Here is a 24,953-nt window from a genome sequence, read left to right on the forward strand (position 1 = left end):
CCTCTTCCTTTAGCCCCCATGAACACTTGCATGAAACTGACCCAGGCATTTGACATATCACTTGTGCCTCATCTCCTGTATCAATTACGTTAAGTGATTTCTGACCTATTTTCTTTAGTGTATTACAGTGCTAAATAAATGCAATACAAGGACATGTACTAATAAAGATTTAAATAATATAATGATAATAATAATAATAACAATAATAGCTTATTCATTAAGAAGAAGAGAGAGAACACAAGCACAGCTTTGCAGGAAACGTACAGTACACTCTGAAAGATGAGTGTAAACTGTAAAATATTGTAAAAACGCTATGGGGATAAAAAAAACTGTTGATAGGTTAACAGTAAGTTCCCGTACTATATACAGGGAAAAACTGTAAAAGATCTAACTACACATTTCATGTAAATTTTACAGTTTTACAGTAAAATGCAGTTAAAAATAGATACATATATTCCCCAGATAATTATACTTTAATATAATTTTTATTTTCAACTGCTGGTGGTTGAGGAGAGACGATGATCCTCTGAACTCATGACATATGGCTTCCCTAAACAGGTTACCATTACTTACAATACATTTGACTTGTTGCATCACTAATAAAATCTGGATGCCAGATTGAGGCGTTTCTACTTTTTATTTTTTACTAATTTTGATTCATTAAATTAGAATTCTGTCACCACGTCCAGAAAGAAGCTGACAATTAATGTTTAAATGTTTACTGCTTTTTATTGCGCAATCAATATCCTGTTTCTTTAAAGAGCAATATTAAAGAAATATATGCAAGCTTTTCATGCATATATGGGACCAGCAGTATAAATTATTTGCAATTGAAACAAGAATTACATGCACTTGCTGATATAATGACACAATTCATTTATGTTTTTTTACTTCAAGACATAATTTGACAGGATTAAAATATTCTGCATAAAAAAAGAAATGTATAAGTATTTCTTCCTACCTTGCATGGCATGTAATAATGTATGCCATCTTACATAACTGATCAATTCTGAATACAAACCAGTTAAATTATTAAAACTACAGTAGCAACTACTGTAGTACATCGCCCTCCCAACAGATGACACATTTGCTTTACAAACCAAAAACAATTTGTTAACAAATAAAGGTAAAACTCTCGAATGGAACAAAACAATTACTAAAAACAAATACATTTCTTGATTTCTTTCCTAAATTATTGACTGAAAGAAAAATTAAAGCAGAACATACTGATTCCTATTCATTTGACAAGTATAAAGACTGCAGACTCTAAAATGTTTACCTCACCCTCATCAAGAATGTCTCCATTCTACTCAGGAGTTTCTTGAATAGGTCTGAAAGAGAAAAACTTTAGATCACAGAGCTGTAATTTCAGGTTACTCTTAAGCAATTCTTTAAACTGCATCACAACTTACTCTAAGTGTGTCTCATTCTTTGAGAAAACAGACAGGACGAAGGAGGCGATTTCACCGGGATTCTCTGTGCAAGGTACAATCATATACTCTCCCGGCTCCAGCCTGAAGAATTTCATCACCTCTCTAAACCATATTAATTCATCAGTCTGTGCCACAGGCTCTCTGTCAATGAAGAACTCAGATGAAAACCTCCCACTTTGACTTCTCATCTAAAAAAAAATATTCAAACGTGTCTTTAGTCTATTTAAAAGAATGAATATATGTAAACAGAATCTTGTCTTGAAAGGGCCATTAGAGTATAACATTTAAATGAATAGGTTAATTTTCACTTGCCTCGAGTGGTATCTGTGAAAGAGAGCATAACATCATTAAAGGGATATTGCAGTTGATGCATGTCACTGAAAATGCTGAGACCATCACAACTTTCAAAAAGCAGCTAAAGGCACACTTCTTCTATATTAAGAATGTAACCACTCCACAACCTCAAACCATGGCACACACAAAATCCTCTGTTTCTTTACATTTCACCTCTGCTTTAGCTTGTTTCTTAGTTTGGTTTTCTAATAAACCTGGCATTGTACTCTATAAATATTGTTGACTCTGTGACCAATTGCTCACGTTTCTCAATTGTCACAATGTAAGTCACTTTGGATAAAAAGCATCTACTAAATGCATAAATGTGTTATAAATGTAAATGAAAGCACCTTCAATTTATAAAGAAACTTAAAATTAAACTACATCAGATTCAGACATATCTAAATACCATACATTATTTGGCATATTTAAACAAGCATAGTATACGCAAATACTGACCTCAAAAACATAGAAGCCAATATTAAAATTTTCTTGGCTATTTCTGTTTCTCTTCTCATGGTTCTGAATGAGGGACACCAGTATATTTTCAGGACGCTGGCCACTAGCACATTCCTCATTAAGCTCATCAATTTTCACCCGAAATTGAGGGTTTGTCCAGAAAGTCTCTATAACATTAAAAAATTTGTACATTATTTTCATTTTCTTTGCATTTATTTCAAGTTATATCTGTCTTAGTTTTACGAGCCTTGTCTTCATACTTTAAGGTGTTATTATCATTTTGCTATGCTGGAACTGATTGATAGGGCTTTATGTGCAAATACATATGCAAACAGTAATAATACCTGTCTTAATTATGTCACCACCCGCTGTAATCCCAGCATTCCATCTGCCAAAATGCCGTTTTGAGGTCCAGTGACATTCAGCAGAGCCATCCAGAAAATCAGGACAGAGACAACAGATGTCTATGTTTTCAAAAATTTTGGTAAAGTCTTCCATTGACATCCTGCAGTTAAAAAATGTTTCTAAGTAAAATGCGATTTCATACTTTGTATATGAAGTAGTCATTTCACACTTCAAGTGTGAGAGGGTGGGTGTACATAACATGGTCATGCTCACCAGAACTCCCCGTTATTTAAAACTTCATGGCAAATTGTGCGGACCTCCTCACAAACTGTGTCCCATAAGGGTGATCTGTAAAATTTATAAACAAACCATGGGTGCTATTGTGTAGAAAATACAAAGAAAATAACCTTAAGCATGTAAGGTGATATGTCATGATGTGTTCAAGCAATGTACGACTTTCTGCTGAGTTTGTGTCTGGCTAAATTAAGCTGTTACTGTAACCGTTACCCATCACTCCAGTCTCCTCGCCACTCTTCTTCGCCCCATGGGTTTAACAATCTTACCAGCTGGACTGGATTTTCGTCACTCATCACCTGTTTTACAAAGTCAGAAATCAATATTAGTTTAAGAGATTTATTAAAAGAAAAAGAGTATTAAATTGATTTAAAAAAATCCACAACCTCAAACTAAGGTACACAAAAAATCCTTTTTCTTTTTGCAATTTATCTCAGCTCTAGCTTGTTTCTTATTCTGGCTCTCTAATAAACCTGCAATTGTACACTATGAATACTGATGGCTCTGTGACGAATTTCTCACGTTCACACAATTCATGCACTGCACTCGCGATGCAGAGCACATGATAAGAATCACTATGAAAGAGTTCTAAAATTTATAGAAGCAATCTAAAATGTGTCACAAAACACTCACAGACTCTATGGAAAATCCAAGTGCAGCATTTAATAAAGTAATCCAAAACCGTAATCCACATGAGGCAAGAAGGAAATTAAGCATCACAGAAGGTGAAACAGAACGTTCACCAGCAAAAATACAGATACACAGAGCAATTCTTCCACAAACAAAGCTCAGTGAGCATAGTATAATATATACATTTATATATATATGTATATATATTTATATATTTGTGCTGGGCAACGATTAAAAGTTTGTTTAGCCGTCTATCATGCTATCGTTAATTTCCTATTTCCCACTTATGAAGTCGTGAACACTTCTTGAGACGCGTGATGACACCCATCCCAAGCCAGTACTGATCAACATCCCACCCCTCTTGTGACCCATGGTTTGTCTGTATGTGTATTTAGAGCCAGTGAGCAACAGACTTTCATAATAATTAAAAACTGCATTAAAGCGCGATAAAATAATTGTCGGCGTCAATCAATTAATGTGTTAACACGATAATAACACGATAACTTGCCCTGCCCTAATATATATATATATATATATATATATATATATATATATATATATATATATATATACACATATATATACAGTCATTGGCAAAAATATCGGCACCTTTAGTAAATATGATCAAAGAAGGCTGTGAAAATTAATCTGCATTGTTAATCCTTTTGATCTTTTATTTAAAAAATTCACAAAATTCTAACCTTTCATTGGATAATAAGAATTTAAAATGGGGGGAAATATCATTATAAAATAAAAGTTTTTCTCTAATACACATTGGCCACAATTGACGGCACCCTTTTATTCAATACTTTTTGAAACCTCCATTTGCCAGTTTAACAGCTCTAAATTTTCACCTATAATGCCTGATGAGGTTAGAGAACACCTGCCAAGAGATCAGAGACTATTCCTCACCCTTAGAATCACTCCAGACCCTTTAGATTCCCAGCTCTATGTTGGTGCTTCTTCTCTTCAGTTCACCACACTCATTTTCTACAGGGTTCAGGTCAGAGGACTGGAATGGCCATAGCAGAAGCTTGGTTTTGTGCTCAGTGACCCATTTTTGTGTTGTTTTTGAGGTTTGTGTTTGTATTATTGTACGTTTGGAAGATCCAAACATGGCCCATTATAAGATTTCTAACAGAGTCAGTCACTTATTGATTTTTTATCTGGTGGCTGTCAAGGGCATTCCAGCAGATGGCTGTGATTCCAGAAGCTCCACCAAGTGTCAAAAAAGTCCAGGAGGGAGGTGGAATGGAGGCGGAGGGATGGTGGTTCAGGCCCGTGTGGTGGAAGAAGGCCTGGAGCCAAAGGTAGACCAGAGAACCAGGGTGGGGCCGGCAGGGCAGGAGGCCAGGGTGGGGCCGAATACCACCAGGGCAGAGCTGAAGATCCCCACGGCAGAACAGATGACCAACACAGTAAGGCAGACGGGACCAAAGATCTCCAAGGTGGAGCTGACAGAGCTGACACTGCAACGGAGCTGACGAGACAGATGACCCTCCTGGCGGATCAGACAGGACTGCAATGAAAAGCCCAGAGAGGTTATTAACAGCCTTTATGGCCATAACAGGACAGGCAGACAGTTCAGCAACGGTCTCTTTGGCCATGGCAGGGAAGACTGAGAATTTGCGAGAGGAGCTGAAATGGAGGTCGCCGTCTTGGGAGGTTTTGCAGCGGAAGCTGCCAACTCAGGAGGAACTGGAGCGGACTCATAGATGGGAGCAAACTCAGAAATGCCCTCGTAGACTTGGGTGGACTCTGGAGTGGACTCTTGGACTGGAGCAGCCTCTGGAGCAAATTCATAGACCAGAACTGACTCTGGAGCAAACTCGTAGACTGGAGCAATCTCTGGAATGAACTCGTAGACTTGAGTGAGCTCAGGAGCAGATTCGTGGACTGGAGAGAGCTCAGGAGTGAACTTGTAGACTTGAACGGGCTCTGGAGTGGACTCTGAGGGCTTCCAGACTGGAGCGGGCTCTGGAGTGGACTCTGAGGGCTCCCGGACTGGAGCAGGCTCTGGAGTGGACCCACGGACTGTTGGCTAAACGTCTGATGCATATGGCACACTTCAGGACTGTCAAAGTCGTCGTTGGATTAGTTGAATCATACAAGATTTCCGGGAGACGTGTGTGTTGCGTTCTTTAACGTTCCGCCTGGAAACAAAAATGCTGTGACGCCAAACCCCCTCACGAAAGAAGAAAGCCATCATGCTTACAACTGTGACAAAAAATGCTTATCAGGATCAAATAAACGCTGGATTTTCAAAAGTATTTGAAATATTTAAAGTTCGCAGCATAGAATCTTTAAAATACATCTGAGAGTTTCACATACCGGTCTGTTATTGTGGCGACATTTCCATGCCCTGAAACGTGACGCTGAACGAAACGAACTATGATTGGTTGTTTGACATGTCGGTCAAACTGCATCATGGGCGGGCCTTGACCAATGAAAGCTACCATACATTCCAGACCTTCAGCCGTCAGGCTACGTGAGACTAGGACTCTGAGGGCTCCCGGACTGGAGCGAGCTCTGGAGCGGACTCTGAGGGCTCACAGATTGGAGCGGGCTCTGGAGTGGACTCTGAGGGCTCCTGGACTGAAGCGAGTTCATAAGTAGACTCTGAGGGCTCTTGGGCTGGTGCGGGTTCTGGATTGGATTCTGAGGGCTCCTGGACTGGAGCAGGTTCCAGAGCGGACTCATGGAATGGAACAGATTCTGTAACAACCAGTGCTGGGGCCCTTGAGATACCAGCTGCTCTGGCCAAAATCAGTGGTGGGTCTGTCAAACTAGAGATCAGCCCCAAGTGTGTGTAAACGCATGAGTGTCTTCAAGTTCATAATGACCGGGAACACAGGAGTGGCATCTGTGATGGCTGAAAATTGTGGCGTGAAATTCATGACGGCTGGATGTTCTGATGTGGTGGCCATAATTTGAAGAGGCTCTGGAACAGCCTCCTCTAGAGCGAACTCTGGGACTGCTTCATCTGGAACGTCTCTGAAACAAAAGGAGTGAACTTTCTGCCTTCTTCCTTACATTTACATTTACGCATTTAGCAGACGCTTTTATCCAAAGCGACTTACATTGCATTCAAGTTACAGTTTTTACATTTTATCAGCTCTTGCTTTCCCTGGGAATCGAACCCATGATCTTGGCGTTGCTAGCGCCATGCTCTACTATTTGAGCTACAGGAAAGCCTTCTCAACCTCAGCTTGCAAGAGTGAGATAGTGAAGCCTCACTATCCTCTAGAGGTGTTGTGGCAGACTCGGCCTTCTCCGTGGACGCTGCAATGGGCACAGACTGGCTTAATGTAACTAATAGGCTGCGTTACTGGAGATAATCAATGAAGCTTCAAAAATCCATAGTTTTAAGTCCCTCCATCTCCCACAGAGGCAAGGGACAAAAATTATGTCACAAAACACTCACAGACTTTAAGGAAGATCCAAGTTCAGCATTTAATAAAATAATCCAATGCAAGAAGAGATGATCTGGGAGGAATGCCCCCTGGTGGCTGTCAAAGGAATTCCAGCAGATGGCTGTGACAAAATGCCATGGTTGTTTCAGCAAAAGCATTTTTAGTTAATCAGTTTAAAGTCCGTGTAAAGAGAATTCTGAGAATTGTTTCTAAACACATTACAAATGTTAGAAATGTATTGCTGAAACACATTAAAGAGACTCTGAACTATGTAGTACTGAATTGTGGTGTTAAACCGTAAAACGTTTTTTCACCAATTCTGTGTTCAGGATTTTTTTGGGCCGCCCCTAACACTATAATAACTATGTTGAGAGATCAAGTTCTTAGTTTGTCAATCAATATGTGGCAGAATACATACAATTTAAAAACATGGAGTGTTCATAATTCGCATCTAGAAACGCGAGCTTTACCTCTTTCTCTTCTTTCAAAGCGTACCGGAGCTTGCGCTCTCTTGGTGTTTGCCGTTGCTAAGCAAGCATGAGCCTTGCTCGCCTTGACGACGAGAAGGTTTCAACTCACTGCACCGCCGACGCGCGTCTACAATTAAATAACGAACTTGCACGCTCAAACATGTATGGCTGTATAAATCCAATTAAGCTACTAGAGGTAGTATCAGTAGCATCCATTCAGGTTGTAACGGTATTTGACAGTTGAGAGCAGGGGCGGACTTAATGATTTGGGGGCCCTAAGCAATTTTCAGGTACAGGGCCCCAATAAAGTAACTATATGCTCTTTTACGCCTAGCCCTTATTTTGCTCGCTAGCTCTCTCTCATTATAGCTATAACTATTATGTATTATAACTATTACCCCTTTACAACTTAAGTAGCCTAAATAATTAGTCAACCTGATGCTATTCTAAAGTCATATTAAGCTACCTTATTTTTTTTTTTTTTCGGATCACAAAAGAAGACATTATATATATATATAAAAAAAAAAAATGCTTGCACTTTTAATGAATTGTAAACGTCTTCAATCTTTTTACAAAAAGGATTAAAATGTCATAAAAAATGATCCCATGCAACTCGTTCCGTATTCCAAGTGTTCTTAAGGCATACGATAGGGTTTGCCGAGAAACAAATCAAAAATGTAATATGTGAAAATCTCCAGTCATTGCATTCGTGCATTTGTACGTGTTTTTAGTTTATAGTTCATTTGCATTTATAGTTTAAAAGCGTCTCGGAAAAGAGAGTCATTTTGAAACATCAAGACAAATAAAATTATGACTTGAAACAGAATAATTTATTTACTGAAGTGAATATATCTGTTCTGAGACAGTCAAAACAGCTTAGAATGCGCGCAAAGAGCGCTCGGTCTATAATCACTAAAAGCTGTCACTCACTTCAGTTCATCGCGATCTCACAATGTTCTGTTAATAAGCTCTCTGCACAATGAATCTCTTATTTACATCTTATCTACACGTTGTTATAATGAGAGGATTCACAAGCTTGCAGAACTCCGCACCCAACAAAAACTCGCCGTTTTGAGTGGTGAGTGAACATTTGACGCTCTCAATAACACAAATGCATGCTGGTGCATTTGCCAAGTATGTTTCGCGAATATCAGACGGGGCCCCCTGATTCCCCGGGGCCCTAAGCGGCCGCTTACCACGCCTATTGGTTAAGTCCGCCCCTGGTTGAGAGAGACGGCTGCCTTCCCGCGAGCGGGCGTGGTTTCAGCACCGACAGCGGAGAGCAGAGAGTCCTGCTTATTTTTCAAAGATTTTGATAACTTATTTTAGTTACTTGCCGATTTTTTTTTACCCTTTAAATTTGGCTGGGTGGTTAGTAACACATTTTTCTGTTGTGTGACAAACTCAGAACACATATTTTAATATCACTTTACACAGACTTTAAGTTAAGGGCAGAGTTTAAAGCCTTCTACAAACTTCACGATTTTAGCAATCCTATAAGAACATTACAAATGACACATACAAATGCGACATGGATCTAATAAACTTGGGTATGACATGCATGTAGACTGTACGATGATGATACCGAGTGGCTTGATGATACCTACGATACCTACCTAGATGATACCTACGTTACTATAGAATAAAATGTCATCAGCATGTGCTAGTGGTAAACAAAAAGAGCATCACAGTTTGGCAGTCGTAGTATTTATGTGTGCTGTAAAAAAGTGGAAGCGGTGAAAGAGGAACGGATAAGAGCTTGAGGTATGCATTTTTATGTTTTAGCACCATGTCGCGTTGATTTCATGTTGCGTTTTTATTGGCTGGTCAGTAAACGTGGGTCGTAGCAGCAAACACACTGTGCGATGATCATGCTGAATTGCTGATACTGTCAAAAAGTTATTGCAAGCTATCTTTGGTCGCAAGAGCATAACAATGACCATCTTTGAACCTCTCTCACTGTACGTCACAGGACCACCAATTTGAAGCCGCTATCACAGAAATTGTTGTTTCACAATGCCGATCTCTCGTCTAGGACAGCCGAAAATCGTGCAGTGTGTCCCAGGCTTAAGTTATTTTCAAATGTGATTAACATTTTAGCACCATTCGCAGATTAAATTTCCAACTTCACGAGTATACACTTACACATAATCAGACTGAGTAAATATTTAGCATATTTGGTGTGCTGTCCTGCATATCATTTTGGAGATATGTTGCCACAGGCACACTTTTCCAATGAACCACAGTTGTGCTTACTAATATACTTTTTCACCTGTTTATTTTCAACACAAAATGAGTATGTAAACATTTTGTGCACTCAATTCAAGGCCAGAAATAAAGGGGTGTTTAAGGCCAAAATGCAACCAAGTGTGACAAAACCTAAAGCCATCAGCCTTAAAGAAGATGCAAGTCATGGGACAAGATCCTCCACCCAGCATCTCAAACTCTGACTTCAAACTTGAGGTTGTACACAACTTTGTGTACCTGGGATCCTCTCTCTCTGACTCTCTTCCTCGTGACACTGAGATAAACAGGCACATCAGGAAGGCTACCACATACTTGTCCAGACTGTCAAAGAGAGTGAAGACCAATAATAAGCTGACAAAGGGCACCAAAGTCCAGGCGTACAAGGCTTGTGTGGTCAGCAAGCTTCTCTATTGCAGTTAGTAATGGACCCTGTATGCTCACCAAGAAAGTAGACTCGACACCTTCCACTTGTGTTGCCTCCGTCACATCCTGGGCATCCTGACAAGATCCCCAACTGCACTGTCCTTGAGAGAGCAGCGATCTCATCCATGTTCACCCTTCTCAAGTAGAGATACATGTGATGGCTGGGACATGTTGTCTGAATGGGTGATGGGTGCATTCTGAAGGATCTCCTGTATTACTCAACACACACGAGGTGTAAAGATATTTGTACTGTAAATGAGATCTCAAGGCCCTTCGAAATCAACCCAAACTCTTGGGAAGCTGCTGTCTCAGACAGATTAGAAGTGGAGATATATTGTGCACAAAAGCCCCTCCAACTTTGTGGAGACCCTCAAACAGCAGTCTCAGGCTAAGTGGCTACGGAGGAATGCCAGGACCTAACCTATCCACCTAGCCTATGACATGCTCCATGTGGTCTCCTGAGACTGACGGATGCCTATTAATACTACTGCCCTCATAAAGGTAAAAAATGTTCCTGCAGCTCAATTTAATTGTGGAAGAGTCCTATTAACAAAAGTTATAATATGAGTCTAACCGAAAAGGCCAGATGCTTGTGTTGTCTTACCTCAAAAACCCCTGTGACTGTGTAAGCATGCTCTGCAACTATCCCATGAAGTAACTCATTTTCTTCAGGTGTTGTCTAATGTTACACACAAAAAACAACAAACGTAATCATTTAATAAAAGTACATAGCAGGTCATGTACAAATGTACAAATATATTAAATTTTTAGTATATATTCTAAGACGTTCTGGACTTCTGCATGCATTAGTCATAAAATTTGATCTAATCTTCAACTAAATCATAAGGATCATTTATATTTAATCTAAGATATCCAGTCCTTGGAAAGACCTAACAAATATATATATATGTGGATCTTTGAAGCTTTTAATTCAGGATTTGGTGAGGTCTTTCTTACCACTGTATTAGAGCCACAGCCCATAAGCGTTTTCGACTTGAATGCACATTCCATGATTTTCCATAAATCAGCAGGAGCCATATTCAGTGTATAATACATATGTGTCCCACCAGTGAAGTCCATCAGGGCCTCAGATATGAAACCAGCATGCAAGTCAGCGTAGGACCCACACACCCTTTAAAGACAGTTTATTTGAGTTCACTCCTCAGCATACTTGTAAGTCAATTTTAGCTATTCAATTGACAGATAATGAACAAGACACTTTATTTTAATTTTTTTCAAAATAATGGTACCTACTTTGCATAAGCCTTTTCCAGTAAGGCAGGCCAAAACTCATTAGACGTTTTTGAGCACACAAAAAGTAGTTCATCATCAATAGTTGGAAGTTGGTCATCAATAACAACATCAATCCATTTCCCAAATCGCCAGAACTGTGATAAATAACAAACATAGAAATTATGACTTTCTTGTGCTCAAGAAATTATAATGTGAGAAAATTAATAAATGTTGAAATATCGATCAGCTATTATAGTCACCCTAAAATGAAATATCCCAGCATAATCCTTGGTGAATGACTGTTCAGCTGGCATGACCTGTTTTATTATATCCTTCTCAAAAGTTAGAGCCCCAATTGCAGCCAAGAACCAACAATTTCCTAAACAAATAAAAATGTACATATCTGAAGTCACATTCTAAATGTGTACAAAATGAGTCAAAAATAATGGTGTCTATTATTACTAGTTTCCCATCATATTGTGCTTAATGCCATTTAAATTAAGAAGAGAAATGAGTTGATATCTGGGTTGAGAACAAAAATTGGTCCACAACACATTGTATAGTTGACATAGCATCTACAGTATGATACCAGAATACACTCAAACTTACCTAATACACTTCCCTGTGCATAGTCAAACCTGGACACATCATCTACAATTAAATTAGGGTCTGACATCAATTCCTGATAAGAGAAAATTGAGTGAAATTCCTTGGACATTTAGCCACTCATACAATGAAGAGATTTGTAATTCATAACTCCAGGCAAAGCTGTGAAAGCCGTTATGGTTGAACGTTAGAATATTTATATATAAAGAATTATGTAATGAATACATACGGATGGCCGCTTCCACACAACTTGAGACATGTCCACCTCAGGTGACGGATCATCAAACAAGCCAATGGAGCTGTTGTCTGGAGGGAACAACTCATCATTGTAGAGTGTTTTCTCTGTGAGGCAGGTCTGGTGCAGCTCCTGGTAGTTCTGATCCAGGAAGTTCAAAGGACTAGTAGGAGAATTCTCATCATCTTCATTTGGGTTGTGGTGGCACTCATCAGGGGGAGGCATTTTTCACTCAGAATCCTTTTGCCTGAATGACAAACAAATACAAACACATATTTAGCATTATGCTTGTGTATCAACATCAGTGCACAAGGCTGCAGTCAATGTACCCTTCGTAAGAGTACTTAAGTTTAATTTGACCGATCCATTTTGAGTATGGAAATATGGAAATGTTGGGGTAAACAAAGAGAGTGTCTATTTCCACGAAGTGCAAATAAGTTTATACTAAATCCACCCACCATTATGTAGTTGAGCCAGACAAAATTACAAAAGAAATGAAGACAGTAACAGGGACTTGGAGAGTAAGTACAATGGTCAGCACCAGTGTCTACGCCAAGGTGCATTGCAGCAAAAGTTTTGGCAGCATGACAAAGCATCACTTTTGCAAACCAATGTGTTTTCCTCTCTGATGCAACACCCCTATTGAATTCATGTAACACCAAGAGACATAGCATTGGCCAAAACAATCTATTTAAATACAGACATATTGGAAAACTAGCTCAGATTACCAATGATGCACTGGAAATGCAAAACTTTACTTTAGTACTGTATGTTCATTTACAAATCATAAAAAATAGAGCAAAACAGAAATATCTTGACAATTTAGAACTGTTTCCACTATACTGTATATCAGGCAACCTCAAATCTGGCCCACTCCTGCAGAGTTTAGCTCTAACCCTAATCAAACACACCTGAGCATGCTAATCAGAGTCTTCAAGATCATTAGAAAATCACAGGTTGGTGAGTTTGATCAGGGTTGGAGCTAAACTCTGCAGCAGATTGGCCCTCCATGGAAAGATTTGAGGAACCCTGCTGTATATCAAATGGTAAGTAAGCTACTCAACCCACAACCTTTGAGATGTTAGCCTATCATAAAAGGTGCAATTCCAATGAAAGATGCCTTTAATGCTCAGTGAAAACATACACCTCAAACATCAGTTAAATTTAGTTGCAGTAGAAAAAAAGGAAAAGGATAAGTTCAAAATTAGCCATATAATTCACTTTTCTCTGCTCCCATAAAACAGTTATCTCTTTATTATTAAATTACACATTCACTGCGTGATCATCCAAGGAGGAGCAATGCATCTAAACCACAGCTGGCCAAAGGCTTGTCTTTGTAAAAAAAAAGTTTAAATGCACTCATCACAATCTCTCACAGAAGTTATTGGTGCCCTTATTCCACCTTTTTCAGCTCAGATGCTCTACCATTTGCATTCCACCTGCACTTAAAAAGGGGGCCAACCACTGCTGATTGACAACCTTGGCACTAGTCCAATTGGATATCTAAGTCGATTTTCTTACCACTGATTTTGTATCTCATAGTTGAGGAATCAAATCCCCAACATTGTTTTTACAATCACTTCACAATCACCAAATTACATTCAAGGGGGTTTCTGTGACAGCATCTTTAATATATAAAAAATACTAAGCTGTCAGTATACTTTCTACCAATGGTTGTCAACTGAGACCTTCAAGGTCCACTTTTCTTGCAGAGTTTAGCTCCAATTCTAATGAAACACACCTGAACAAGCTAATCAGATTCAGGATTACTAGAAAGTTACTGGCAGGTGAGCTTGATCAAGGTTGGAGCTAAACTCTTCAAAAAAAATAGACCTCAAGGGCCAGCGTTAAGAACCTCTGCTCTATACAACCATAATTAATTAGGGTTTGAGTCTCTAACTTAGAAATTATTATAAAAAAATTAGTAGCCTTTAACTTTAAACTAAATTTCAGCATGTTTTATACAGCCACTGAATGACTTTGCAAATATTGGTCTCCACAATGTGCACAAAAGCTGACCCACAGACAAACACAAAGGACCTTTGATTCCTAGTCTCTTACTGTGAGGGATGGAAACAAAAGTGCTTTGTGCTTGTCTCTGTTTGAGCTGACCAGGGGGGTGTTCAAGAAAGGTTATGTGACATACCCGAGTAAAGGTAAGTAAGCGGATAACCTCAACTTTCGGTTCCAAAAACAGAGGTAACTTTCAGGGTATGTAAGTAACCATAGCAACTTGCTCTCTGAAGATAACCTGCTCCGGAGTAGGTTCTGTTCCAGGGTTAGCTTACTTCAGAGCTATCAGCGCATGTGTGCATGACTTACTAACGAGACTCCAGTGGGCGTGACAGATAGCGCACTATATTATATATTATTACAATCAATTTTATATATATATATGTTGTATGATATGTAAATTATAAAGCACTAATATAAGTAAAATATAAGGTAATCTATTACAATGTGGTTTTTAAATAAAATTATATTTATTGTATTGGCATAATAATTATCTGCCTAAAATATAAAACACTTTTATGACAAGGTAATGTTTATTTTATTATATATGTTTGTTATATTTTTATTATCATCTCACACATCATGGATCTGCATTTTCTATAATGTATTTCTATAATAAAAATACATATCTGATATGACAAGTAATCAGATTACTTTTTTCAAGTAACTAGTAAAGTAACGCATTACTTTTTAATTTACATTTAGAATAAATGTGAACATGCATTAATTCATCTCACTTGCAAAAAAAAATTAAAATATTCAGTATTCCTCAAAATTAATAAAAACAGCGAACTGCAACTCAGAATATGATGCAAACCTGCAATAATTAAATGTTAAATAACATAAATATCCTTTTTGTTTTTAATCCCATTTTATTAACCAATGTCTTTGCTGCTGACCTTTAATGATCCAATTCAACAATACTAATAAGCAAAAATTACTCTAGATAAACATTTGTGCTTCTTTTTTTTTTTTATTGCTGAAGTGTGTTGAACTTTCTTCTTCTGTGTTCTACTGTACAGATGTGAATTTACTTTCTCTTCAGCCTGAGGCTTGTTCATTTCACTTTTGGTGTGAAAGGGTTCTTATGTTTGCAAAAAAATAGAACTTTTTTGTATTAAAAACAAGCAAGCAAAAGTAACGTAACGCATTACTTTCCATAAAAAGTAAATAAGTAAGGGAAGTAGTTACTTTTCTTAGGGAGTAACGCAATATTGTAATGCATTACTTTTAAAAGTAACTTTCTCCAACACTGGTAGTATGTCGCACTTTTTGTTAGCTTCCGTTTCCATAGTGACTTATCGATTCATCGTACTGTTGAGAATGTCTTGCGTAATATAGAGTATAGTGGTAGCTACTGTTTGTTTCAAGTATAAATAACAAATTATATCTTGTTTACACTAAGTGCAAATAGTTACAGATGCCATTCGCACAGCGTTAATAGTACAAGTAGCATATTACGGTACTTTTAATACTACAATATTACTATAAAATCATGTGGGGAACAGTGGACGGAGTTAGCTGAAATAGCGTTTGCCAACAAGGTTTGCACTCCGTGTGAATTCACTGCCTAAAAAGTCAAATTTAAATTTTTGTTTGTTCACCACTTTTCCCTGAATCTCTTGAGACAGGCACCTAAAACTGAAGACGTCATGATCAAGACATAATTTAACATTGGACACATCGGACTTAAATCAAAGTTAGTCAATGTTGGGAACCAAAATTAGCTATTTATCTTTACTCAAATGGTGCATATACCCTCATCAAAAGCTTAATTGATTGACACTTCCTGTCTTCCTGAAGAAAAAAAAAAAAAAAAAAAACTCTACTCCATCAAATTTCTAATATTCTGGCATATGACTAAACTTAAACCCACATAGACAGAGCATGTGAGAGTGAAAAGAAAGGTCCAGAAACATCCATCCAGACTCAAAGTCAATGGAGTTGTTCAATGAAGCGTGTGAGAAAAATGTGAGCAAAAGTGAAAAAAATAATAATAATAAGTGTACCTGGGCCTTTAGATTAGGTTCAAGTTGCTGGCTTTCAATAATCCACAAAGTTGAAATGCAAAAAGACCAACAGACTTGGAATACAAGTTTAGACAAACTTGGATAAAGCGAGTGATTGCATTGCATTCTGTTAAACCATTTCCATTTTTAGAGGGCCACTGTCCTGAAAAGATTATTCCAATGCCTATCAAATACAAGCACTATTGTTGCGTGTAGCATTCCAGTTCCGTGGGAGAATCAGACAAGTGCAGGGTGAGGCTGGTGCTGAGATTGTGGTGTCTAAAATCAGTCTGAAAGGGTCTGAATCAAAGCAAACTTACCGCTTTTTAATCTGTTCTCTCCCGTCTCCACTAAATTCAAAAAGAGGGTGCAGCTGAAAATCCGCTTGACCTGTTTGCGATTAAGTTACAGGAGTTGTTTCTTAAAATAGAGCAAGCCTGATAAGCAATTGACACAATGACAGTTGCTGCTGTAGCAGCTAAAAAACAACCACTGCTGAGGTCTTCACTGTCTTTCTGGTGGTAGTCCCTCCCCCATTCTTCTTAGTCACAGACAGCCAGACCCAAGTCATGTAAGGTTTGGGAATCCTTTCCTGCCATAAACGGGGATGTATCAGTGCCGACTACTGTTGTGATGTTGCACAATGTCCCTGAGCACTGAAATGTTGAAAGATTTACCAGCACTACCTAGGTAGTAAAATAAGGAAAGAAAGTAAAAATTTAATCTGATGTCCCCTTTAAAAACGTCTTTAAATGCAAAATATCCAAAAACTTGTCTAAAAATGTCTTTAAAAAGCAAAAAGAAAGAGATAAAGCAAAAGAAACGTCAATGTTTCTCATTGTCAAAATAGTCATCCAAGTCTTCAGTATTGTTTCCATTATTTGTGAGTTCGTATGTTCTGAAACTGAAGACAACATACAGTAAAAAAAAAAAAAGAAAAAAAAAGATACACACCATTACACGCGTGGGAACTGGTAGTTGGTAAGAGAAGATCACCATGCAACCAGAGAAGGAATTCTATTTGAAAATATTTATACAGCCCTGCATTTGTGGCCCCCCTTGGTATGGTGCCCCTGGGCACATGCCCAAAAGGCAATTTGATGCCTGAAGAGCACTGAAGCTGTATCTGCGCCCAAAAAAAAAAAAAAGAAAGTTGAGCCAACTTAACATTTTACGGCAACCAGCTTCAACAGATTTTTGAGTTTGCTTAACTTATTTTTGTGGGAGATTCTCAAATTTTTGTTGAATACACTTAAAACGACAAGTTGAGAACTCAAAAATCTGCTGAAGCTGGTTGCCGTAAAATGTTAAATTGGCTCAACTTTTTTTTTTTACAGTGTAGTCCTTAAGAAAAAAAAATGCTGATTCCCTGACAGTGCACTGTACTCGCTGTACTGTACTCAGCTGTGCTCATACTGCTATACTACATGATCGCTCAAGCACATGAATGGCTGAGCAAAAGGCGTTTTCAAAAGATATTTAAATATAGACCTTTCAGGGGTGCAACTCTGGCAATACTGAGGGTTGGGCAGTGATTGATGAAACCCATCTTGATGCACGACTAGTGTTCCATGGTACATATAAAATAAATGATACATATCACACGTACAGTGGGGATCAAAAGAGGAGAACAGTCTATAAATACTTGTTTTTTTTCCTGAAATACTGTTAATCTTCCTCTCTCAAAATTTTAAGGAATATTAGCTGTGGGTATAGCACTGTTATACTAACATGTTTGACAAAATAACCAAGGCGTTTTAATAACCTTTATGTTGTGGAGAACACGGTACTATAATCAAAATTATAGTACAGTAACCCCTGCAGCATGAAAGAAGACTACAAGTTGGGGGCATTGCCTTGAACATTGCAGGCTTATTGGAAGATGCTTGCAGGGAAGGTAGGCCTATACCATATGTTGCTGGCAAGCAATTCCAGCTGCAGTGTTGAACCGATTCCCCATTAAGAGTCTCCACATTATCCTCTCTTCTCATGCATTTGTCTTTCATGGATGGCCAGGGACATGCAGAGAGTTCCTCAGGGGCAGGGGCTCAAATGTAAAAAAAGGGGCAATATGAGAAAAATATATATATATATATATATATATATGTATAGGTCAAAAGATTGCAAGAAGTCACTTATAGTCATCAAGCTTGCATCAATTCACCTCATCAATTTGATCAAAATTTTAATATACTTTTTTAATTGACTTTATTTACTTGATGTATTTTATGCAATGTTGATTTATTAGCAATGTTGAAAACGTGATACTTTTTTCAGGATTCTTTGATGAATGAAAAGTTAAATAAGAACAGCATTTATTTAAAATATAACTTTTGTAACAATATACACTACCGTTCAAAAGCTTGAGGTCAGTATTTATTTTTTTAAAGAAATTACTTTTTATTCAGCAAGGATTTGTTTAATTGATAGAAACAGTGATAGTAAAGATTGATATTGTTAAGGCCAATTCACACCGCACAGACAAACGCCAACAAACTCCAGCAAACAAGTTGGCCGTTGGATTTAGAATCTTATGAAAAATAACGGTCATGTTCACACTGCACCAACAGACACTGACCAACTCGCACTGACTGGGGAGAAAATGGATGATCCTATATCTATAAGCATGTTCAGTCGGGTGAAAACAAACTCCAACCAATGCCAACCAACGCCAACAGGGGTAACACACTGATCCAACAAACTCCAACAGACTAGTTTGTTGGCGTTTGTCTGTGCGGTGTGAATTGGCCTTTAGAAAACATACCTATTTTGAATAAATGTTGTTCTTTTTATTTATCAATGAACCCCAAAAAAGTATCACAGGTTCCAATAAATAATAATAAAAAGCCTGCACTTCACATAATAGGCCTGTAGGTGGCACTTGGGCTTCATTAACTAAGAAAGATGAGAGAGAAGAAGGATGAGAGAGAAGAAGGATGAGAGAGAAGAAGGATGAGAGAGAAGAAGGATGAGAGAGAAGAAGGATGAGAGAGAAGAAGGATGAGAGAGAAGAAGGATGAGAGAGAAGAAGGATGAGAGAGAAGAAGGATGAGAGAGAAGAAGGATGAGAGAGAAGAAGGATGAGAGAGAAGAAGGATGAGAGAGAAGAAGGATGAGAGAGAAGAAGGATGAGAGAGAAGAAGGATGAGAGAGAAGAAGGATGAGAGAGAAGAAGGATGAGAGAGAAGAAGGATGAGAGAGAAGAAGGATGAGAGAGAAGAAGGATGAGAGAGAAGAAGGATGAGAGAGAAGAAGGATGAGAGAGAAGAAGGATGAGAGAGAAGAAGGATGAGAGAGAAGAAGGATGAGAGAGAAGAAGGATGAGAGAGAAGAAGGATGAGAGAGAAGAAGGATGAGAGAGAAGAGAAGGGCGATTTGATGGTGTCCTGAGGTTTTAAACTCGGCTTTTTGGACACATCCCATCTGGTGTCTTGACCAATTAGATAGGCTATTATCTTAGCTAGGCTTGTTCCTTCCATCATAAATCAGCATGTTATCAGTCACATGGTCTGAATTTTACACACTCTTGCAAAGTATAATTTTGGATGTGATTTCTATAACCAGAATATGATACATTTGACAAAGAATCAGTTGGAAGAAACGTTTCAAGCTAGAAATGTCAAACTCATACATACCAAACACGACTAACCTTAAAGTCATTCAATAGTTATTAGAAAGACATACATAATATGTGCTTAAAACATGATAGTCTAATGTGTGGTTACATACATAATATGTGCTTAAAACATGATAGTCTAATGTGTGGTTACATACATAATATGTGCTTAAAACATGATAGTCTAATGTGTGGTTACATACATAATATAGTGTTATGCCTAGAAAAGTTTCTTTTAGGATGATTTTATATGCATATGAAAAAGAAAGTCTCTGTATAGTTCTGTGGAGACCAAAAGACATGTTCTTTGGACAAAGGAATTTCAGTCTCAGTCTTTGTCTTCTATGTGTGGGGGAAAAGTCAATCTAAAGAAGCTTGTGATTTCTCTTGTGGAACACATGTGATGGCCATCTCTTTGACCATTAATCTTGACTATTAACCCCAAATTTGACGATCTCCTTCCTGCGTTGGACTTATCAATAAGTGTTGTTTTGTCTTAATGTTGCGAGCTGTTCTGTGAAAGAGGCTTGTTAGTTAGGCTTGCTCCAGAAGTCGGAGATAGGAATCTTTACGACGTTGTCCTGTTCTCCTGGAATTTCAGCTCCTCATGTTTCGATTTTCTGATCGAATCTTAGTTTTGTCTGACTCGTTCTGATGCTACATTTAATTGATAGAAACAGTGATAGTAAAGATTGATATTGTTAAGGCCAATTCACACCGCACAGACAAACGCCAACAAACTCCAACAGACTAGTTTGTTGGCGTTTGTCTGTGCGGTGTGAATTGGCCTTTAGAAAACATACCTATTTTGAATAAATGTTGTTCTTTTTATTTATCAATGAACCCCAAAAAAGTATCACAGGTTCCAATAAATAATAATAAAAAGCCTGCACTTCACATAATAGGCCTGTAGGTGGCACTTGGGCTTCATTAACTATGATAGTTTCATCAAATAGTAAACGATGTATATCATACATAAATATAAGTGAATTGAATAGCCTGCTGATTACTTGATTTATAAAGTGAGACAAATCGCAGATCCAGATCGCTCCACAAATAAGCTCATCGGTCCATGTAATTTTCAACCGATTTATGAATAAGAACAGAAAATAACCGCTCCACTTTACATAATGTCCAATGAAATTTTTACTTCTTGTCCTGATCTTGTTTTGTATTTGTTTGTTGTTGTTGTTTTTTTAAGTTAGTTGTCTTGGTTAAATGAGTAATGATTTCTTATTTATTTTGTTACCCTCCTTTTTATTAGTTCTTTTGCTTTATTTATCCCCCTGGCTGCTTTGGAGTAATTTGTGTTCCTGTGGAGCCTTGTCTTGTCTCTTTGTGTTAGAGGTCCTGTCCTGACCTGTTCCTATGAGTCCTGCCACTGGTTCTCCATGCCTGGCACTTGGTCTGCTTCGGAGTCGGCAGTCAATAAGTATCTGCGCTCTGCTCTATGGTGCCTTGTTTGGTCCTCTCTATCTGCCTGGTCTTGCCGCTCCTTTTGCTGCTATTGTAATCTGCCAGTTGCTGTCCGAGACTGTTCCAGTGGTCTTCCCCAGCTGTCTCATTGTTTGTGTTTTTGATGTTGTTACATGTGCACATCACTACCCTCCTGTATTAGTCTGTTTTGTCAATAAACCTTTGTCATTCATTCTACTATTGGGTCATCCTTCCAGATCCCTGACACTCACTGAAAGAACCATATGGCTTGAGAGCCTATGGTTTCTGAACAGACTGGAATATATCAGTCAGTCGAGCAAAATGCACGCAACCCATATACTGTCAAATGCATTTTGTTTTATTGACCACAATATCATTGCTATTTTGTCCGAGAGGGGCACTTTTGAATAATTTTGGAAAAAGGGCAGGGACTGGTGCCCCCAAAGCCCCCCCTTCTGCACGTGCCTGTGGATGACCAACCTTTTTGGGGGACTTGAATGAATAAGTGTCATTATAAAGCTGCTATATTTGAGAAATTACAGATTTGGAATGACAAACTTCTCATGCAGTGGCTGAAAGGGCCATCTCTTTTGCCATAATCTGGACAACCTCTTGTCACAGGGTTTCAGTCACCTTAGAGTGGCCCACCATCTTGCAATCTCAACGATAATTAGAGGAATGCTGACAGTTAAATAGGGTGTATCATATAATTATCAGATTAAATTTTTTTTATACTGTGCTTCAGAATACAATTAATGTATGAAACATGCTTTAAAAAACTACCCTTCTACTCCTTTTAAGACTAGGAGCAGTGACCTTGAAATGTAGGAAATTGTAGGTTGTTCTGTAATTTAGATCACATAGGTAGCCTATATGTCCAAAAAAAAAAAAAAAAGTTTTTGCCACAGTAATATTATAAGTAGTGTAGTGTTTTGATTTTGTTTGGTTAAATGCCTCTTTCACAAGATGGTGGCCTACAGTAGCCTACAGGTGTTGATATAGTTTTTGTTTGTTTGTTTGTTTGTTTTCATTGCAGGTAATCGAGAAAAATATGATTTTCAGATTTTTTTACTGGACTGCAGGTAGCAGGTAAATAATCCACTTTTTACCCGGCGTGTTTGTAGTGTTTGCATCTTGGACCGCGGAAATGATTAAGTGCGTTCATAACTGTTCAAATGATTCAGACTGAATCGCGAACCGATTTTAGACCGTTTTGCTAACTTTGACCGTTTCCTTGAACAGAAGTGAAACTACCACTGATCTATATATAATGATCAACTACGGAACACACGACATGATCGCTGATTAGGCTACTGACAGAAATACTGTGTAGGCTGAGTAAAACAAAAGGGGTAGTTTAAATGGTGATGGAAAAATCACATAATTAAGTTTTGTATTGTACAGTGAATTCTAATAAAAGAATTTGCAGCATAATATTTACCTACTAATCATGGAATTTAATTATCATATATTAATGTAAAAATGTTGTTGCTGTTTTGTTCAAACTTCACTTACTGTAGCTCAAAAAATAATAATAAATAAATAAATAAAAATTACGGGGGAAACTGAATGGGCACAGCTCGTTATATTTAGCTCCGAAGATTCATAAAGCAAAAGACAATAAAACATATTAACATTCCAGAATTAAATCATTCCCGCAATATTGACTACAACGTTCACTTTATAGCCTATGTCTCAATACTCTTGTGCACAGCGATGTAAAAACATAGCCTACCTGTCTTTGAGGATCGGGGCGCTCTGACTGACTGAGAGCGCAGCGCAGGACGGGTCCGTTCTTTTGGATGCTGATTACGTAAGACGTAAAGACGTAAAATAAATGAAGAATAAAATAAAATAAATTTACAAATTTAAAACGCAGATTTTATCAATTTCTGGAGAAGAGGGTTTAAAATGTATAATTTACAGAGAATAGATTAAAATAAATAAATTCTTCCATCTTTGCGCTGACGTAGCCTATTTCATATTTTCATATGTCTTTTCATTTGCTCTGTACAGCCTACTACGGGTTACCTATTTTTCTAATAATGCACCCACCATACCAGTGTTTTGAGGCACATATATTTTTCAGTCTGCTACTGTAAAACAGATTCTATTTCCATGTCTTTGGATACGAATTGCAAAAGTTAGCTTTTTCCATATAAGAAATGGAGAAGACCACTGTTTTAGGAATTTGATGATGCAGGTGAAATATTATCTGTGTCCATGAAGGACATCTAGGATAAAACCGTTCAGTGCATGCATTTACAGTATTTAATAATTCATTAGTTGCTAATTTAATGTAACGTTTTACGTTTAACGTTTTTTTTAACAAATTAAAAATAAATAAATGCATAAATAACTCACACTGCACGAGAAGATCGCATGCGATGTAAAGCCAAAGCTCACGATATATGACGGCGGTAAAGTTAGTTTTACGTTTGACATTCATTAGACATTCGCTTTCATTTCGGTTAAACTCTTTAGAGCCGTAACTAACTCAGGTAGACATAAATGCCCTTTACGTTGCACAAGGCTTAATTTTTAGAAGGAAAAATAATTAAATAAAAATGAATCATATAAATTAATTAAACAGTTTGAATACATTACATTGCAAGATAAAACCAATATTAAAATGTTCAGAAAAACATCCCTGTTATTACACAAGGCTCTGTTTTTGGAAGCATTTAGCATTTTATGTGTTATAATAATTTTACAACTTTTAATGGATGCAATAATACAAATCCATTAAACAACAACACCATTTGATTTGAAGGTATCTAACCAACTGTAAAAATATCAAAATAGTATTTCCTATAATGCGCAAGGCATGTTTTTTGATTATGCCTTTATTGTTTTTATATACAGTACTGAAACCTTATTTTTGATGTGTTATATACTGTACCCACTAAAATTCATTAAACTCTGACACCGTTTGAGATAAAGGTATCAAACCAACTGTAAACATTTCTAAATGTTATTCCCTACAAAGCACAAGGTTTGTTTTGTCAAATTATGGCTTTATTATTTTTATATATGCACTGTAAAAAAAATGTACCGTAGAATTTACAGGATGTTACTGGCAAAAAGGATGCCAATAAAATCTTGTAAAAATGATGTTCTAGTTAGTCTAGTCTAATCTAGTCATTTCGTGTTGCCTTGTTTCCTGTTTCCTGATTACTGCCTGCATATCTTGGATTAACCCTTGTCTTGCTGTTCGGACTCTGTTTGTATACCTCGTCTGGACTACTGCTCATGTTTCTGGATTACCCCTGTTATCAAGCCCTCTGGATTTTGTTCGCCGATTGATGACCTATGCCAGCCCTAGGAATACTCTTTGTCTTGCCTCATACATATCTGTTTGCTGATGCTCGACCCTGCCTGTGTATGACCTTGTCTGTGAATAAAGCTTTGCGTATGGATCCACACGCCTCGCCTGTTACACTGCCTATATTCTTACTTTTCTCTGCAAAAAAAAAAAAATGTACCGTAGAATTTACAGGATGTTACTGGCAAAAGGATGCCAATAAAATCTTGTAAAAATGATGTTCTAGTTAGTCTAGTCTAATCTAGTCATTTCGTGTTGCCTTGTTTCCTGTTTCCTGATTACTGCCTGCATATCTTGGATTAACCCTTGTCTTGCTGTTCGGACTCTGTTTGTATACCTCGTCTGGACTACTGCTCATGTTTCTGGATTACCCCTGTTATCAAGCCCTCTGGATTTTGTTCGCCGATTGATGACCTATGCCAGCCCTAGGAA

At 37.7% G+C, this 24,953-nt stretch overlaps 1 protein-coding gene across 7 annotated transcripts; it reads right to left on the bottom strand.

Moving 5' to 3' along the window:
- Nucleotides 1-709: 709 nt before the first annotated feature.
- On the bottom strand, nucleotides 710-22,987 carry LOC131523024 (calpain-2 catalytic subunit-like). 7 transcript variants are annotated; one of them, XM_058749004.1, is made up of 14 exons: nucleotides 22,932-22,987; nucleotides 12,116-12,368; nucleotides 11,890-11,962; nucleotides 11,541-11,659; nucleotides 11,302-11,435; nucleotides 11,005-11,179; nucleotides 10,652-10,726; nucleotides 3,078-3,163; nucleotides 2,844-2,918; nucleotides 2,570-2,730; nucleotides 2,226-2,392; nucleotides 1,746-1,757; nucleotides 1,413-1,621; nucleotides 710-1,331 (listed from the first exon to the last, which is right to left on the bottom strand). In XM_058749004.1, the coding sequence occupies exons 2-14, from the start codon at nucleotides 12,344-12,346 to the stop codon at nucleotides 1,307-1,309; spliced, it is 1,542 nt and encodes a 513-aa protein (XP_058604987.1). In that variant the 5' UTR covers nucleotides 12,347-12,368; nucleotides 22,932-22,987; the 3' UTR covers nucleotides 710-1,306. The 7 variants fall into 7 exon arrangements, with proteins under 7 accessions (XP_058604987.1, XP_058604985.1, XP_058604989.1 ...); XM_058749002.1 differs by lacking the exon at nucleotides 22,932-22,987 and adding an exon at nucleotides 16,464-16,829; XM_058749006.1 differs by lacking the exon at nucleotides 22,932-22,987 and adding an exon at nucleotides 13,643-13,664.
- Between the last annotated feature and the right edge of the window lie 1,966 nt (nucleotides 22,988-24,953).

This window comes from Onychostoma macrolepis, chromosome 17, assembly GCF_012432095.1.
Source record: "Onychostoma macrolepis isolate SWU-2019 chromosome 17, ASM1243209v1, whole genome shotgun sequence".
In the NCBI taxonomy this organism is placed as follows: Eukaryota; Metazoa; Chordata; class Actinopteri; order Cypriniformes; family Cyprinidae; genus Onychostoma; species Onychostoma macrolepis.